This window comes from Pomacea canaliculata, linkage group LG14, assembly GCF_003073045.1.
Source record: "Pomacea canaliculata isolate SZHN2017 linkage group LG14, ASM307304v1, whole genome shotgun sequence".
In the NCBI taxonomy this organism is placed as follows: Eukaryota; Metazoa; Mollusca; class Gastropoda; order Architaenioglossa; family Ampullariidae; genus Pomacea; species Pomacea canaliculata.
Window position 1 is genome coordinate 17,552,346 of NC_037603.1, and position 19,429 is coordinate 17,571,774.

Sequence of the window (19,429 nt, forward strand, 5' to 3'; positions counted from 1 at the left end):
GTTTCTGTTTTAGCGGTTCAGGAGTCTGAATATGGGCAAAAAAGTAATTTGATATGTATTATATTTCACTCAAAGATGTTTTGAACAAACTCTTAGACATACAAATATTTTTAAGTCTTCTGAAACCTAATGTAAACATATCGTGGCTTTATAAACACATTTGTAAAATGTCCCTGTCATTAAGTATCATAATTTCCAACTGCGAGACAAAAGGTTGAGTCACGATCCTCAAACAAAATGAGTTCAGTACTTGCTGAACACCAGGACCCGGGTGCCGAATGTTTGGTGTCAGGAAAGGCGTACACCCGTGTTTTAAACCCTTCACACCGCTGGCAGGTCTGCTGGCCGGCCTCACACACCCCTGGCTGGCAGGCCTGCCAAACCACTGAGCCTGTTGGAGGTAATACAAGCAGTCAGCACCTGTTCGTGTCCCAACATGCGACGTGAAGACGAATTATCGCGCCCCGCGCTGTGACGTAGTCAGACGTGATTTTCTATCACTCGTCACGTAGTGCAAAGTCTGATAGACAGAACTCTAGTCGTGTGATGGTGTGTGATCCCATGTGTGCCAGGCTGCTTGTCTTCGCATGACACTGCGTGAAGATCGCAGTCACAATAAGCCGAGGGTGGGACGGGTACCTACCTCTCCCCTCCATAAACTTTTCGCCCTCATTGAAGTGCTACCCCGAGGACTGGCAGGGAGCGACATACTACCTCCAGGGTTGGCAGGACAGCGAGCGAGAGAGAACAAGACTTCCTGCTCCGCTTTCTCGCCCACAGCCACAAGAGTTAACGAGAGTTGTTATTGTCTACCTTGGGTGCACGCTCGGGTGGGACGCCGTAACTTAGCGACGGTTGAAATCCAAGAGGTCAACTGTTTGTGGTGTCTCCTTCAAGCACGTCTGTCTTTTTCCGATGGGATATTTGTGTGGACAGTAAACGGAGCTCCACTGGATAAGGTCTGTCATTTGTCAAGTTTATTACTGTTTATTGCGTTGTCGTGTAGTCACTAGGCGCAGCCATCTCAGGTGTAGTTGTCGCTGTCGTCAGCAGTTGTTACCTTTGTCCACACTGCCATCCTTCACTACATGGACGTCAGCGTGGTGCTACTACAACTTCTAAAGTCTATGTTTCTTCCACTGCCGCATCTCGCAAGTTCTGAAAATATTTGAAATAAGAGTTGAGTGTTGAGATTTGAAGAGAATATTTAGATGCTCCACCCGTGTCGTTTGGGAACCGGGTAGCGGGGGTGACACAGGTTAGGCCGTGGGGGAGAGGGCGGGACTGATGCCTCGATGTGCAAAGCTGCTTGTCACTACTTTCAGCATGTCATGCCAGCTTGAGCCTTAGTGTCAGTCGTTAGGACACTTGTGACAAACTGTCCGGCTCAGAATAGTGTAACATGACAGTAACAACAGCACGAAAAACATAACAATCAATAGTTTGAATGTCTTCAGGGTTCCTGTGCACAATCATTATTAAGAAAAATGAGTTGTGGAACTGTGGAATTATGATGTCTATTGTTCATATTATATACAGTGACTTACATTAGCGGCAATTAATTAGAGTCTGCCTTAATCTACAGCATAAAGCAGTTTGTACCATTTTACACAGTATTTGTTTTCTGTACTTTTCTTCCATAATGTAAAGAGACAGCGAGTGTAGTGTAAGGGACACTTATTACACAGTGTAGAATAGTTTGTTTGTAGTCACCCATGCGTGACACAGGGCAGACATTCCTTTGGGATGCTGCGGCTTTGACGATCTGATGGTCAGGTCCCTGCTGGTGTAACTTGATGAAGATTCATGTCACTGGTAGAGAAACTTGACGAAACTTTAGTTGGCTGCTGGAGTATCTTGAGAGTATCTTGAGAGTTGTAGCAAATGTCTCAGCCTAAAGTGGAAACTTGTACATCTATAGACACGCACGCGAACATTATGCACAGACAGACGAAATGACGGACCGACAGACACTTCTTCATTCTCTCTCTCTCTCCTCTGTGTATTTGTGTGTGTGTGTTGATCGCCGAGCACTGTCAGTATTTCCCAGCTGAATCGAGGGCCCATGCCTGGGGTAGCGACTTTCATTTCCATACAATGAGGACCATATTGATTGACTTGGTACACTAACATACGACTTCACTCTCCAGAACAAACCCATTAAAAGGCAATGACTGGAACAACAAACAATCCATCTCCATCATAGCTGGCAATGTGGGCGAGTCGGCGACACCCTCACCACTGCTGCCTCTGCTGCTGACGTGTAAGCTCCTGCATCCAAGCTCCTCGTCAAACTCAATCAGACATGCTTGCTCGTGCATAGGTCATACCTTCAACAACTCTAAAAATAAAATTTAATGTCAAGAGTTATAGACTCTCCACTACCTGTAGTTATGTGTCTTCAGTGCCTCTAGCTCTGTCATCATTATCTCTTGGCCCGAGTAAAAGGAGGAGTTTGAAAATCAGGGGAGGTAGTGGTGTAGGAACCAGCAGGGGGGTCCGGGTAAGGGAGGAACCTCCTCCAGAAACATACTAAGAAGGCAAGAATGTCGTTCACTGTCAGCATGGAGTTCGTCCCCACCCCTCAATCCCACCAATTTAAACACCTCCCTACCCCCCTGACTCAGTGAGGCAGTACACAACAGTCACGATCCGTGGCCTCGCTTTGAGTCCAGCCGCAACATGGTGCCATTAGCGGGGATGCTCTGTTCACCAGCCGTGTGCCGAGCAGAAATGACGGGGGATAGTGTGGACACAGCAACCTCCATTAGACACGTGATCAATCGATTGCTTGGCCCCCTGACTGTACTTAGTGGGATCTGAACGCTGCAGGATTTGGGTCTCAAATGCGCGTAAGGACAGGGGGGTCGAATTGCATAATCAGGGAGGATTAGTGTATACCTCCCACCATACAGTCAATTTGGAATTTAGCGACCCTCCTGTTGCTTGTGTTGCTGGTGGCATGAGTGAATGGGGGAAGGCAACCCCGTTGGTCACCTTACAAACTTAGTATTGGACTCTGTTTTCTAGTAGGGATGCAGTTCCCTAGTTTGCCATCAGTCCTGTCCTCGCTTGACTGCAAGATGGTCAACGTGTAGGGATCAGGAGTCGGAAACGATTTGTCGATCTCAGGGAATTGAGTGTCTCTGTCCGGATGTCGTTCTAGATGCTTAATCACTGCTGCGATGAAAGCAATCGGTCTAGTATTGATTATCTCACTCATTAATTCACCCACTCACCCAGTTATCTGTCTGCTTGTCCTGCATGTGTGTCCGTCTTTACCTGTCTGTCCACTCGTACGTTGTGTGTCTAGCTAGTATCTTAACAGAACTAAGGATACAATAACTAAACTACAATTAGAGCAAAAGCAATAAATATTGGTTTACATTTCCTGTAACGCCTTTGTTTATTAAAACCAAGGACTGTGATGTAATCTTGTCAGCACCCACAAGTCATCTGCCAGTTAAACAGCTGTTCTCTAGAGTGGTCATCCTTTAACAGAAGGTGTTGATATACTGATATAAAGAACATAGGTTCTCACATATTTTAGAGAACTGAATTACTCTAATGACATCCCGATCTACACTTTCAAACTTTCGGTATACATTATGTTAAAACCTCTCTCTCTCTCACACACACGCGCTTCTTTAAACACAAAATCTGTGAATGAGAGAGAGAAAGAGAGAGGGAAAGAGAAACTGTACACGTGATGTTTAAAACTGTGGAGCGGGTCCCAAAAGACGAATACCACGAGGTTCAGCCTCCTTGTCTTGGCCACCAGCCACTGTATGCATCCTCATCAACAGGACCTGCAGTGTCCGCATCCCAGGCAAATAATCAATGCTACTTATACAGCTGGGGGCGACTTAATGGAAATGCTTCTCCTCTCCCATACCTCAAATTCTGGGCCTTGCCAATCCTGATTTTTCTTCATCTGTATAAAGAATGTAGCTGAGATATCATTTTACTCAGAAACTCTTCATGTGAAATCGTAAATAACACAGCCTCCAAATTGCTAACAACTGCTCTCTCTCTCTCACACACGCGCGCACACATACACACACATTCACGCAGCGAAGGAAAGAAAGAAAAAAAAGAAAATGAATCTCCAACAATGCTTCTGTCGCCACACGATGGATGGAGTTCCTGCAACAGCTTCAGCTAATGACTGCTCCAAGTATGGTTTCTTTGTACATATACCCACGGATAAGAGAGGTTGGTTCAGGGATTTCATGGATCTCCACTAGCTGTGTGTGTGTACACTACGGGTGGCAGGGTTATTGGTTCGAAGCTTGAGACCCTCAGCATTATTACTAATTCTAAACTCACCTTTGCGTTTACAGACTGCTGTGATTTTTGTGTCTGTTTTAAATTAAATATCAACATAAGTGATTATGACAATAATCATTAGATCGTTACTTTTTAATCACGATAAGTAAACCTGTTTTCAGGAACAGATAATTGGACAAAGGACGACCTCTACCCCGCTGTCGCCGAATTAATACAGATCCTCATTGTGTGACTGGCTGCACTCTACACTTCCTCCCTCGCTATTTGGGGGAAGCAGTGGTCCACCATCACAGTCAGAGCTTCGTGGCAAAAGAGGGGTAGATCCACAACCTGGTGGTAGGAGAGAGGTAGAGGCAGGATGAGTGGCAAGGCTCGCGGGAAGAAGAAGGATGAGAAGCCACCACCCGCCACAGGACCAGGCAGTCGCATTGTATCGCTGCCCGAACCGCTTAAAAAGAAACACATCAAGAGGCTGGAGGATGGCAAGGTGATAGGCGACCTCTGACCTCAGACAAGATGCGGAATGTTGCTAAAACTACTTTGCTTCCTATCTTTCAGCTCTTTCATTCATCATTTTTTAATTCTTTCTCTCTCGGTAATTGTTCATTTTTTTTAAGTTGTTGCTAAATCCATTTGTCTATTTAGTGTACGTTTATTCTTTTATGTTCACTAGTCCTTTGATCAGATAATTTCTGGTGTGATGGCAACTGTCGAGCCTGTGTGTTCAGGTGCACCTTCAGTTCGGAACCGCCAACATGAAGTCCCTCCCTATTGAAATCTACGACAACGAGGAGCTGAGTGCTCTAACCGTCCGCTTCAACGCCGAGAACAACCGCTTGAAGAAGCTGCCCAAGTCGTTGGCCGCCCTGGAGAACCTGGAGTACATCGACGTCAAGAACAACGCCATGTCTTCATTTCCAGCTTCTGTCTCTCGCATGAAGAAGCTCGTCACTCTGGATGTCACCAACAACTCCATCAAAAAGCTGCCACCGGCCATCCACAAAGCCACCGCCTTGACCACACTGCTGGCCCCTAACAACCGTCTACGTGCCCTTCCCAAGAACATCGGCAAAGCGGGGTCCCTGGAGTTCCTCGATGTTTCTCATAACCTGCTCAAGAGCTTCAAGAAGGTGAGGTCACTGTCCATTAATATCTAGGAATGTTGGGTTTACTGTAACGACATCGCCATACCTGCTGGTTTAAGATACCTGGGGATCATTTTTTTTTAACAATGCAAGCTTAAAGATCGAATAGAAAAAGATTCAGTAAGTACAATAAATGAAACTGCCGTCTAGTCTATGTATTAATCACATGATTACAGGAGAGACAATGGCTTCTCCTCGTGCGGCTTGTTGTGTGCAGGGTGTGTATGAGATGCCTGGCCACATAGATCTTTCCAGCAACAGGCTGACTGACATGCCGGCAGCCACAGTGAAGAAGCCTCACATCAAGCGCCTGGACCTGGCCCACAATTCCATCGCCGTCGTCCCGGAGTCCATCGACCGTCTCAAGTGCCTCACCCACCTCGACCTGTCCTACAACTCCTTAGATGAACTGCCGGCTCAGGTAAAACCGCCTGCCTGACATGGGCTGGCTACCTGTACCTGTGAGTGGCTCATGGAACATTTTTTTGGTCATTTTATTCATGCTGTGGTGATGGTAGTAGTAGCAGTAGTAACAGAAACACTTATATTGTATCCTATAACATTTTATTTAATTCAGGCTAACCCTGACGAGAAGAAAAAGAAAATGCTCAAACTGTCAGGACAAACTTCTTATGTATTTCTCTTAAACGACACACATCGACATTGAGGGTCGTCAAGAAAAATATATTATGTCCAGAAGATATAACAAGACAGTCAAAACACAAGAAAGAAAGAACGAAAGACTATAATCGGAAAGGGAGGAAATAAGGAAGAGAAAAGAAAAAAATGTCAGAGGCACATGAAGACTTGAGAGTGAAGTGGTTTCTGGTTAAACTGTTGCCAGAGAGTGTGGACAGTGTGGTTTCCCGACAGACAAGCACGCGGCTCAGATAGCTCTTGGCTCCCTTGCCTTTTCTCTTCTTCCTTTGAATGAAGATCTGCACAGGCAAGCATGGCGGCTGACTGTACTCGCCTTGCACCAGTCAAACCAAACATAATTTTTAGCTCATCCAAGGAAAACTATTTTAGTCGATATGCATCAACACATCTAGAGTTTCGGACACATTGTTCCATGCTATTGACCGAGTGTCTTTCAGGACTTGTACAGGGAATATATCATTTTTCTTGGTAGTCTTTGGAACAAAGGTCATCACAACAATCCATGAAGCTCCCACAAAATCGATGTGCTGACAAGGCTACGATCTTTAGGGTTGATCGATTCTTGGCTAATGGGAGATACAGTTCAGGAAGCTGTGGCAACACAGTTAATGAAGTATTACTGCTTTGCACTTATCGTTAAGGCTCTTTTAGGTAATTTTTACAATACGGGATAGAGTGAAGAATTCAGCAATCGATGGACTGAAAATATTAGTATCTTGTGACTATGTATTATTGAAGATTGCAAGGATGTTTTATTGCAGATTGGGATGGTCAAATACCTGCACTATCTCGATATCTCCAACAACACTCTGAAGGCTATCCCAGACGAGATCTGTTGCTTAGGCTATGCTCTGGACACCCTGAGGCTAGCTAACAATGAGATAGCTAAGCTGCCGGACGACCTGCACAAACTCAAGAAACTGCGAGTCCTGGACCTTGCTCACAACCAGTTCGAGTACATGCCCACCTCCACCGCCCAGCTGCCAGCCATCAAGACCATCAATGTGTCCGGCAATAAACTCAGGTATACAGGGGTGTAAGCAAGAGTTTTATTGGCGAATTAGGATTTTGTACAGACAGCCTTGATCATGTACTTCCAGAACAACAGCGCGTGAGGACGCTTTGTTCTCGTGTAGAAGTTACCCTCGCCTACCTGAAAATGTATGGTCAAAAGCTGGATTGTAAGTAAACCATTCATTTCGAATTCAAAATTTTGATCAGAAACGATTCTGTCCTTTAAAAAAAATTTACCATCTTATCCTTTTCCTTAAATATGATATATTTTCCAGAAATTTAATGCGTTACTAATATCAACATTTTAGCCAACATTACCACTTTCTTCCAAAATGTTAAATTATAGCCCTGTTCCTCCTCAGGTCAATGAAATTTGCTGTGACCTTAACAGGCCTGGAGCAGTTGTATGTGGCTGACAACTTAGTGGAGGTGATACCTGATGAGATTTTCCACATGAAAGCTCTCGTCACTTTGGATGTCTCTGGTAACAGTATCCGTGAGTTGCCAGAGTCCATCGGGAAGTTGCGGGCTCTGAAGTCCCTGAATGCTGCCCGGAATAAGATCAGCCAACTGCCGGAAACTCTGGGCCAGGACCAGCTGCTGACTTTCCTCGATGTCTCCAACAACCGCCTGACGGTCGTGCCCTCAGACCTTCGCAAACTGAGGAATCTGGAATCATTTCTGATCGGACATAACGAGATAGCTGCCATGCCCAAATCTATCGAATTCTTGTACCAGATTCGAACACTGGATGTCGGTACCAACGGTCTTACCGAGCTAACACTGCCCAAAACTCTGACTCATCTGGTACTGTCTGACAACCCTCTGATTGTCAATTCGTCTGACTACCGCTCCACCTTGGTTGTCATGGGCGACAAAGACCACCTCCGCAACCTCACGCACCTGAAGCTGTGCAAGCTCGGCCTGGATGAGGTTCCGGCCTCTGTCTTCAATCTGCGGCTGCTGAAGCACCTGGACATGTCTCAGAACCACATCAAGACGCTGACGGACAGTGTGTGCAAGCTGCGGGGCCTGGAGGAGCTGGTGGTCAGCAACAACGAGCTGGAAGGTCTGCCAGCAGGCCTCTACGCTCTCCAGCAACTCCGCCGTCTGGTTCTGCGAGAGAACGGGCTGACAGAGTTCCTGCCCGCCATCCTCAAGCTCTTCTCCATGGAGGAGCTTGATCTGTCCTATAACAAGTATGTAAACTGTCGTGTGGTCCGTCTCGTAACAAATGTCTTTTCTACCTTGTAATAGGACTGTGCTCCATAACAAGTGTTATCTATCATATGATTTGTCATATAACGAGGTTTGTTTGTTTGTTTGTTTGTTTGTTTTGTCGTTAATAGGAGGCTGGTGATTGACTGTACAGTTGCTTCTTCTCCTTTTTTTCTGCACTTGTCAAAATGTGTGTGTGTGAGAGAAAGAGATATTTCATTGGTTTTATATGATGCGTTATGTCATATGCAGCTGCTGGGGAAATGCTTCTTAGCTCAACTCTACAACGATGGCTGATTTAAAATATGGGTGAGGATGATGGACGACATGCCTATTGATACTTTTAACGATTCTCTCCCTTGTGCTTGAGAATGAATGAAGGGAAAGCGATAGAGACGCTGTAGGGCAAGGGGAAACGCAAAGGGAGAGAAGATGAAAGTAGGAAGGGAAGTTTTATCCAAGTGAATGTGACTCAATATAAAAAGTGTTGAAGTGAGATTCCATCAGTACTTGTTTTCAAGTCATTTTTTCATGTCATTTCTCAGTCTACGGCTGCTGCCAGACAACTTCGGCGACTTGAAGAAACTGCAGCGCTTGGACCTGTCCCACAACGACTTGGTCATGTTTCCCCAGGACCGCGTTGATGTGCTGGCCTCGCTGTACGAGCTGGACGTGTCCCACAACCACATCGACCAGATGCCCATCCACTTTCCCTACCTCTACCGACTACGCATCCTCCGTGCCAAGAGCAATGACCTGACCTCCCTGCCAGGTGAAATGGAGCGGCTTCAGTCCTTGGAAATATTTGATCTTTCCGACAACATCCTGGCGGCGCTACCTGAGACCATCTGCAAGCTGCCGGCCATTCGTGAGTTGGACGTGTCGGACAACAAAATAACCGTCGGCTTCCCTAAGGCCTGGGAAAACCTGCGGCAGAGGGCGACGGTAGTATGCGGGGAGCAGTCGTCTCATAAAGAGAGACCGCCGCAGGATCGACCACAGAAAGAGGAAGAGGTTAAGGACAGTCCCAAGGGAAAAAAGAAAGGCGGGAAAAAGAGTCCAAGCAGTGCCAGGAAGAGTCCAAGCAGTGCCAGGAAGAGTGATGTTATAAAGTCCGCCCCACCAGTAGCCACATAAAGCCAACAGCTGTGATATTTAGGGTCCAAACAGTTTTGTAAATATCTTATTAATGCTCACTCCGTAGCTTCTGATGCACAGGTGACAGGCTGTCCTGTGCTCAGCTCTCTGTTTACAGGGAGTTGACATCTGTTTACAGGGCTGGCTGCCGTTGCTGGCACGGTGTAAAAATCTGCGCCCCCCTCCAACACACACACACAGGTAATCTGTATTTTGATGCCATGTGAACACAACTCACTAGCTACATGCCATGTGTGTAACACAACTCTCTGGCTAAATGCTCTTAGATTATCGACAGACCTTGTCCATGGAAGAACATGCAGTTTCAAAAAAACTATCTCCTTCCATGGCAGTAACATGTTGACAATGTTTCTATGATGAATACTGCAGCCCCATAATAACCTGTTTTATTACCTTATTTCTGTTAAAAATTAAATTTATCTTTCATTCTTCTAAAATGTTTAAGGAATAATATGAAGGAAAAGAGACAAAAAAGGATGAAAAAGAAGTGGTAGAGAGTAATTAAAGATTAGGTGGAAAGAAAGAGGAGATGAAACGAAAGAAACACTTTTTCTTTAGAAAGAAATAATAAAACAAGTTACTTTTGCTTATCTTTAATTTGCGCTTGGCTCACATGACACATATGTATGTATACAAATTCTCTTACACACACAAACACATGCAATTCAAGCGCAATATGTAGCCATTCAATATTATAATAATACCCTATGCACACCACCTAAGGAAAAATACAGATTTATTTTAAGCCCTAATAAATATTATCAGGAGATCAGGTATGACAGAGTGAAAAATGACACAATCTTTACTTACATCTATCAAACGAAGCACACTTACTATTGAATCAGTTGGGCTGTTAACATCCAAATATGCAGTTACTCTGATACAAAATATTTATATCAAAACAAATTTACTGTGACCATCTAAAACCCTAAAAATCAATTAGCACTAAATAAGCTGCTATAACTCAGATTTCTAAGTTCTCAAAAACTTGAGAATTACTTCCAAGACCAAAAATTAATAGGTTCAATGCTGTATTGGACACGTTAAAGCTAGAAGTGTTACTTTCATGTGGTTGCAAAAAAAAAAAGTTATCCTCATTGAAATGATCCTGCAATATCATCTTAAGTAATGCATTTGACAAAAAGAATCACAAATTGCTCAGACAGAATGATCTGAAGAATGTTTTCTTTCAAAAATGTTACCAACCAGCAGATCAAATTCTCAAGATAGGGTTTTTCAGTGACTTGCATATTATGGCATACCTAGATTTCAGACTATTCTATGGAATCTAGGGATAATCTCTAATCCCGTTTATAATACATTTCTGATGGTGGCAGAATTAAGAGCTGAAGATGCCATCCTAGCAATGTTTGTCATATGATGACCTATCAATCTTATCATCATAGGCTTAGCCATCTGCAAACATGGTCAGTGATCACAAATGCACACTCAAGAAGTCAAGGTTTGTCAAGACTGTGCTATTTTCAGTTCCTATCAAACATTGACTTATTGGTTGGTTGAAGGGGAACTGGAGGGCTGGTTGAGTTTTAAGTTGTACCAACAACTATGGCTCTAGCATAGCAAAGGGACAGGAGGGAACAAGCAGCCAACTGAAAACAGATGGTGATAAGCACCTTCTCGATTTCTTATTTAATTGGCATACCTGTGATACATCTGAATTTGTATTTGTAATTTGTAACATAATTTAAATATCATATTTTATAAATCACTTTGTAATAAGCAATAAAAAAATGTGTATTTTTGCAAATAGGAGATAAAGGGGTGCTGTGTTTTATAAATATGATCATTTTTCCACACTAAACAGTTGTTGCCCATCCATCTGAATCAATGAAGGATTAATAGGAATCCTTGGAAAGTATCACCCTTTCCCATCAGCAAAAGAGATCAATGCAGATGTAAAACTGTTCAACAATGTTCTTCAATGAGCTTTATAAAAGAATTATTTCATATAAAACATACACATTTTACTTTTTTTTCCTCTCATTTACTCTTACTTGTGTATGCAAAACATCCATGCACACATTTGTTTCAGGTAAAAAACATAAAACATCATGTTAAAATTAGCAGTCATACCACAATACACAGTTATTTTATTTGCATGCAACAATTGTCTTTAGGTATATGCTGTCCCTCCTGAGGACTTCATATGGATCAGTGTACATAAACGCAGTCTAGCTTTAGACTGGTGCCCTTTCTTTTAAGTGATTAGAAATCTGCATAACCTATCCTGAGAAACAGACACTGCCTCTGTCTTGTATATGAATATCAACAACTGTTATTCTGATTAGTTCAGTACTATATTACTTTAAGTTATAACTACCATTTTCCTCTGAACTAAACACCATTGGGTGTTATAAAGAGATAACAAGTTGTTAGCAGTGTGAGAAAAACAAGGAAAAGCATCGTTTCTGAAGTTATAATGTGGTGTCCAAACCCTGCAGATGATGTTTTACCCTTGAAGCTGTAGCTATAAAGCAGTAGCAAAAATGCCCTTTGATAAAGAAAAAGGGCCTGGGCATCACATTGCTACTACGAATAAAAATAAGATGATTTTGAGTTCCCTGTTTTGGCCTGTGGGAAGCAACTTATTCTCCTTTCACAACTATGGCCATAGGAAAGTTTCAAAATTATTGGCTTTTAGAGCCAATAATTTTTAAACAGCTAAAAAAAATCTACTTAACAGTGAAATATACATATTGCAAAAATACTGATTCTACAATACATTGCTTGTTAACATGTTAAATGTGAAACTTACAAAGAATGTTAAAATGGTTCATCGTAAAATTCTGGGTGGCTTACAGCCCATTCAAATCCAAAGAATCGTATATTTTTATCAAGCTGCTGAATTTTTTTTTTATGCTGTGTTGTAATTGACCAATCAAATACATCAAGATTCTGTTTGATTCTGTCATGATTTCCACTTTTAGTTATAACTGCCATTTTCCTCTGAACTAAAAAGTTCAGTAAAATCTGTGCTGGTGATTTTCCACATTCTTTTGCAATCCTACAAACCACAGGATCCTTAAGTGGCTGTTCACTACTGGAGCGTTGTGAATTTCCTGGTGCTCCTAGTGGTGCATAAGCACTCATAACAATATGTTTATCAGAACAGTATTTTTCAAGTTCCCATTGCTGTAAATAGACATGACATTCCAACTGCAAGTTGGATGGCTTAACAGTTGCACACTTCCATATTCTCTCTATCTGCCTGGCTGTGAAGTTTGAGAGGCCAATGCTGTTAACAAGCCCTCTGTTGACAAGGCTTTCAAATGCATGCCAGGTCTCCGTTAAATCATAGACTGCAAGTTCGCGTTTACCTTTCGAGTCTGTCGGTCTAAGGGTTCCGTCTCCCTTGTTTACCAGACCCCATGGCTGATGAATAAGTAACAGGTCCAGATATCTCAGTTTGAGATTTTCCTGTGACATTTTGGCACTGTCGATGGCGGCATGATAGGCGAGGTAGACAGGTGGTACCTTGGTTGTGACAAAGAGATCTTTCCTGCTGAGTTTCCCCGATCTAATTCTATCACTGATCACATCGCCGATGGCTGCTTCGTTTTCGTAACTTAGCGCGGTGTCGATGTGGCGATAACCGATGAATAACGCATAGTCAAGGGCACTTTTCAAAGCATCGCCTTTCAGCATGTAAGTTCCAAAGCCAAGAACAGGAATTTTGACTCCGCTGTTTAGCGCTAAGTAACGAGCCGCACTTGCCATTGTTAAAAGCAGACTACCAATGCTATGGTGGCAATAAAATCATTGTTTTTTGTTACAGCCAGCTGAATGTTTGAGTCTCATTTGCGCTGCTTTCTGCACCTAGTTACGGATAGCGGCAGTTTGTCTGCTTGGTGTCGATGCGTTACAACACGGAAAGTATGAATGGTCTGTATACTACACTAGCGGCAATCAATTGTTATCACTGGCAACGTTTCTGTTCATTTAGCAACGCTTTAGGTGATGTTGCTGCTACAGTCTTCTCCGAAATGTGATTGAATTGCACTTCGTCATCTTAGTACATTTTGCGACTTTCCGGTTATCGCCCTTACGACAATACTGCTACCACGGACGTGTATATAGGTGGATTGCTGTCTGTCTGCCAAGACCAACATTTATCCTCTTGCGACGTGATCCGCTGTTAGTCTCGGAGAGCCTAAACAAAAGAATGTGATAACCGGAAGCTTTTGTCGTCTAATGCTTCGTTTAGTACTTAGTCTGAATGTGATAATTAGGAAGCTTTGTGTTTAGTCTCATTGCCTCGTTTTATGCTAGTTAACTATTATGGGAAAAAAAATGTCTGCCAATGTCAGTATACAGTTTTTCGTGCTGATGCTGGATATTATTTGTTAATTCGTGCTGATCTGTACGTGGGTTTTCCAGTTGAGACTCGTGGTTTGTTTTTATTTCTTTGGCGAGATCACCTGTCAATTTGACCACAGCCAGGAGTCGATTACAAAACTTACTATTTAAATGTCTGCGGACACTTCATACATACACTACAAGAAGTAAAGTTCGCGCAGACCATGGGTGTTAATATTATCACGAAATGTTCCTCTGAAGTCAGAATCACAAGAGGCGGGCAGACCACCCGAAGTAATGCGTTCTTTACACATAAAGTTCACAACCATGACACAGGTATACTGCGCTTCATGATATTAAAGAGGATCGATCCTCTTCGATGATATTATCAGACAATTCAGACCTTAAGAAGTGTGTGTGTGTTGTGGGGGAAAGGGGATCAATTGTTAAATACAATCTAACAACTTTTAGATGTTCACATAAAAGAGGCACACAAAGTTCAGTTTAAGGAAATTTAAATTGTAAAAAAGTGAATGTATTTTGTACCCGCGCACGACAGCTGGGGAGAACAATCATGGCGGGTGGTAGCTTTAAAGATTCACATCATAGATGTCATTTAATTATTTCATCGTGCAATGTTAACATATGCCTCTGGATTCTTTCGGATCTTATGTGTTGAGAAAGTCTTAAAAATAAGTGAGCGTATTGAGTTGCATACTAATGGAAGCTATATTTACACATTTTTTCACAAATTGGAACTGACATCTCCACACACAACACACAAAATTAAGCGATGAAACAGATATTTCCATAAGCACGGGTGTACAAATGATAACACGGGCTTTATTAAAGATTTATTTCATGGTCAATCCCACTACGTGCGGTAGTTCCATGGGTATGCGATACAGTTTCGTGGGGGTGGGGTGGATTCAACCACGGCACTAGTCGATTTGACATCGTCTTCCATACGATGTCTGTGTGTGTACTCCCGTTAAAAACAAAAAGATTTTTTGTTGATTTAATGTGTATTGCTTGGCACAATGAAAGGCATAACAGTTGTGTGGTCACTTAACTAGCCAATGAGATACCTTCCTAAGGGGAAATAATATGTTAGGTCCTAGCAACAGAATACTATACAAATATCACAGTGTTTTATGTACATAAATGGTTTTTCGCTATATCAAGGTATCTTATAACAGTTGTGTGTACTATACTTTTATATTACTCTATAATCATTTTACGTCAATTGACCACATTATGTGTTTTTGCTTAGATCATGAGACCAATGGAAATTTTCAGCACACGAACTCGTTATAATTAATGAGACACCATAATAGATCTGTCATTGACCAGAACATCGCTATGTGGTGCACGACCATACAGGCAACACATTTTCAGTCAAATCTATACTGACCAACCAATGAGGCCTTCATAAGTTCAACATAAACTAATACATGCATTATGTACATTACTCCACTTTAAAGGCTACAGAAAAACAAAAGGTCTTTTTGAAAACAAGAGATTTTCCTGTTTAAATTTTCTTTAATTTAAAGCAAAGTGTATGTTATCATCAACACTGTTAAATGCAGCGTGCTTACTCTTTTAACGAATGGGTTTAATTTGAAAAATAATTTTGTCATTGTTACTCTTATTATCTTTTCTTTTTCATCTCTTTCCCCATCCTACCCTCTTCAGTCTCTTACACACACACAAAGACAAATTTTCAATAGGACATTGCATGCATACCTTCCTGCGTCACTGGCAATATTGCAACTGAAGTACAAATGCTTAACAAAATTTTCACTACCCTTACAGCTTTTCTGGACAAAATCACAAACTCTGACAAACCAAAAATTGCACCAGCCCTACATCAATAGAAAAATTCTTATACAGGAAAAGCAATACATTTTAAAATTGTCTTTCAGCTACATTCCACAAGTTTGTATTTGCTTGTTTTGAAATAATCATGAAGATTTAGGGGTAAAGAAAGGCAGACCCCGGATATATTCATCTAATTTAGTCCTGAAGAGCTCACTGGTGATGGGCTCACCTAGTTCCGTGAGTGGGTTTTTCACTACATACTCCACGTAGATCTGAAAATATAGCATAAAAATAAAGGTAAACTGACTGCATAAGATAAAGCCATTAGTATTTCACATTAGTTCTGCAAAGTCAATACCAAGGAACTATTTAAAATCAATTGATAATGCATCAGAGGTAATTTCATTAGCTCAAAGTGATAACAAAGGAAACACCCAAAATATTGTCAATAATTATGCTTTCAAAAATAAAAGATATGTGTTACCTATAAAACAATACTCTGAAACTCACCGAGCTAAATATCTGCTGAAGGACATCACGGATGTTGCCAACAGTTAAATCGGTGTTCATAATAAACTTGAGGCCACTGGGCGTTTCATAGAAGTGAAGTTTGTATTTGCTTGTTTTGAAGTTGAGAAAACCATCATGGCTGTTCCAGTGTCAAGAAGCCTTCATATCTGTATCAAGTGTATCACTAAAATATGTAAAACTTACTCTACAGGCAAGGGAAGCTAAGATAAACAAAAATGTAAGTTTAGTTAGTTTAGTTTATTCCTTGTTGCTCCTCTGAGGAGCATGATGCCGAACAACGGCCAACAGACCAGTTTGGCAGCCCCTTCAGTTAGGCATGTGTTCCAATGTCCTTTGCTGCTCTGCTGTCTTTTCAGTCTGCTTTGGTCTCCCAAGCTCTCCTCTTCCCTGAGGTTCCAGTCAAGTGCCTGCCGTAGGCATTGGTGTAGCACAAGTTTGCAGAGGTGTGTCGTATCCAGCCCCATTTACGCTTTTTGATATCTTGGCAGTGGAATTCTGGTTGGGCTCTTTTTCCACAGGCTGCAACTTTGGAGATCTTTCAGGCCATCTTATTTTAGAATATGGCATAGGCATCGAGTTGTGTAATGGTCTGGATCTTGTTGTTTGATGGATTAGTCACTCTCCAGGTTTCAGAACCATACAACAGGACTGCCTTCACATTGGTGTTGAAGATGCGGGTCTTACTGCTGAAGGATAATACCTGGGAGTTCCAGATGGGCTGTTGAAAGCATGCCTGGCCTTACTGATGAGGCTTTTGATGTCATCATCCTCTCCACCATTCTTGTTGACAATGCTCACCAGATAAGTGAAGCAGTCTGTTTCCAGGATGTTCTCTCCTTTGATTGGATTGGGAGTTCACTGCTTGTCGTGATGATTCTCATCACTTCGCCTTCTTTCTGTTTGACATTTTAAGCCAGTCTTCTCCTCTTTCTCTGTTAGCTTACTTAGTTTGGTTTGTGCATCTTATTGCCGATGAGATTGAAGACTAATGTCATCTGCAAAGTCCAGATCCTCTAGCTGTTTGGTGAAGGTCCACTGGATACCGGTGTTGTTGTCTTGGGTTGCGTTGGCAAGACAAGGCAAAGAAAAATGTGAAATGATCAGTAATGTTTTGAAACGTAAACCCTGCCCCTGCTACAAATAGCTCAGCTAGCAAAAAGAATTTTTAAAAAAAAAAAACACAAATACAATCTGAACTAGTAGAATATTATTACTATTGTTTATTCTCAACAGTACAGATGTAAGTACAGATGCACTTACAAAGTACTGGAAAAAGGATACACGTCCTTAGGTGAAATACGATTGATGAAAGATTTTATTGAAAATATCATCCCATACATCAGTTTGAATTCCTGAAGAAAAAAAGAAAGCTCTCATTTGATCTACAACTAACAAGGAAATCAAAGAATGATAATAATAATGGGAACTTATAATGCACAGCATCACGACCAAGATAGATCGAACTCTTTGTGCAGACCAATCATGATGAATGAAAGATAGCCAGTGGACAATGAGGCACATATAGGCACACTGAACTACATAAAGATGAGGTACAAGAGTAGAACACAAAGCAATGGATGTCATATCACGTTCCATAACAACAGTACAATGTTTGATCACTATTCGGATAAAAAATACAGATAAAACCTCACATTAAGACACTTTTTCCTTACCGACCATAGGTACGTATTTGTCCTATGCTGTATCTCGAAAACTATGAAGAATATCAGTTTCAAATAAACATTTTTGGAATCCACAGGTCATTTTACCCCTATATATGTCAGAATAACTAAAATTATATGAGTACAATCCTTACGGTCTTCAAAGAGTTAACAGAAAGTATCCAACAATAGTTTTTTGACATATTTTTAACGTATTTTTTTTAAAGACTAGATTCCAACACAGCTTGTGTGGGAAATGGAGTTGAAAGCACTAGTAACGTTTACCTCTTCTTTGCTTATTCCTGGCTGCTTACGCCTGTTCCATTCCGAGTAATATAAACAATTTCCATTTCTATCGAACAAGTAAAAGTCGTACACCGTCATTTTGACTCTGTGTACACTTGCTGTAAAGGGAGGCTATTCCATAGGAACGATCATGGGGCTGAACGAGGGGAGAAAACCCTCGAGTGTAGGGGGCGGAATCAGCTTTAGATTTGTTTTACTCCTTAGTTCTTATGTTTTTCGTTTGTTTTTAGCTAGGTAGTACCTGAACTTAGCCACGAAAATTCGAGGGAAGTCACAGCGGTGCTATGTTTTTGTTCATCTGTTATTACACTTACATTTTATTCATGATAAGAATGCAGACGTCACAAAATTTAAAACTTATATTTGATTAACTGTAGTGAATTGTAATAATTCTTGTAATTTTTAACGATTTCTGTTGAAACATTATTTACCAGTTTAAATACAATATAGTTTGACTGTTTGTGCATTCATTAACGCAATGTTCCTACAAGTCACCATATCATTTCTTTTTGAACAGTACTGCTACAAAAAGATGCATAAAAATAATTACTTCACACATAGTAAAATGAACTTCACCATTTACTCGTCATATTAAAAAAAAAAAAAAAAAAACACCAGTAAAAACTTTACAAGGACACACTAAATTAACAGAAATTATGTTAAATAAGTGAGTGATAATAGGTAATGGAACTAGCTATCATTAACTAATGCAGTAATTTTTTAAAAATCTGTATCTGTCCATAAAAGTTACCAGCACAAATGCAAACTCGTTAAAAAAAAAATTATATCAATTTGGAATTATCTACCAAAAGTCCTCATTTGCAAAAATTTAGTCGATCAGAGCTTTGCAGCCAAACGCTCTAGTTTTGTTGATAATTATAATGGGCAAAAAAAGTGTGAACTGGTTAGAGGTTTTAAAACAAATGATGGGATCCTCATTAATTCAAGACAAGATGTTGGTTTTTGAGAAAAATTCATTTGTATGTGCATTGATACAGTGCCATACAGTAATTAATGGGATAATACAGGATACAGTAACATTTAAGAAAAAAACTGCAATTTTTTTGCTAGTTGTAGTGGATGAAAAATGGTAATAAAAAAGCCTAGCTTTATTCTTGTAATAAAATTGTAGCAGATGCCCACTTGCACCAAGTTTCATAGTAGACTGGCTACATTCTTTTATAAACCATCAGTGGAAAATGTGCTGCTTTCAGTGTGTTTTGTGATAAATGATCAATAAAAACTATCTCATTTACATTTTGTAACCCATTAAAATTGTGATGATAGCACACTTTGGCAGTTTCCTTC

General features: G+C 41.2%; 2 protein-coding genes and 1 pseudogene across 2 annotated transcripts; 1 reads left to right on the plus strand and 2 right to left on the minus strand.

Moving 5' to 3' along the window:
* Nucleotides 1-796: 796 nt before the first annotated feature.
* LOC112555118 (leucine-rich repeat protein lrrA-like) lies at nucleotides 797-9,613 on the plus strand. The gene is made up of 7 exons (XM_025223332.1): nucleotides 797-959; nucleotides 4,452-4,777; nucleotides 5,019-5,420; nucleotides 5,653-5,856; nucleotides 6,857-7,119; nucleotides 7,472-8,308; nucleotides 8,873-9,613. The coding sequence occupies exons 2-7, from the start codon at nucleotides 4,649-4,651 to the stop codon at nucleotides 9,462-9,464; spliced, it is 2,427 nt and encodes an 808-aa protein (XP_025079117.1). The 5' UTR covers nucleotides 797-959; nucleotides 4,452-4,648; the 3' UTR covers nucleotides 9,465-9,613.
* An 894-nt stretch (nucleotides 9,614-10,507) lies between these two features.
* Nucleotides 10,508-13,317, minus strand: LOC112555121 (annotated as a pseudogene).
* A 2,005-nt stretch (nucleotides 13,318-15,322) lies between these two features.
* Nucleotides 15,323-18,250, minus strand: LOC112555318 (trafficking protein particle complex subunit 1-like). The gene is made up of 4 exons (XM_025223665.1): nucleotides 18,101-18,250; nucleotides 17,436-17,506; nucleotides 16,134-16,272; nucleotides 15,323-15,895 (listed from the first exon to the last, which is right to left on the minus strand). The coding sequence occupies exons 1-4, from the start codon at nucleotides 18,197-18,199 to the stop codon at nucleotides 15,767-15,769; spliced, it is 438 nt and encodes a 145-aa protein (XP_025079450.1). The 5' UTR covers nucleotides 18,200-18,250; the 3' UTR covers nucleotides 15,323-15,766.
* Between the last annotated feature and the right edge of the window lie 1,179 nt (nucleotides 18,251-19,429).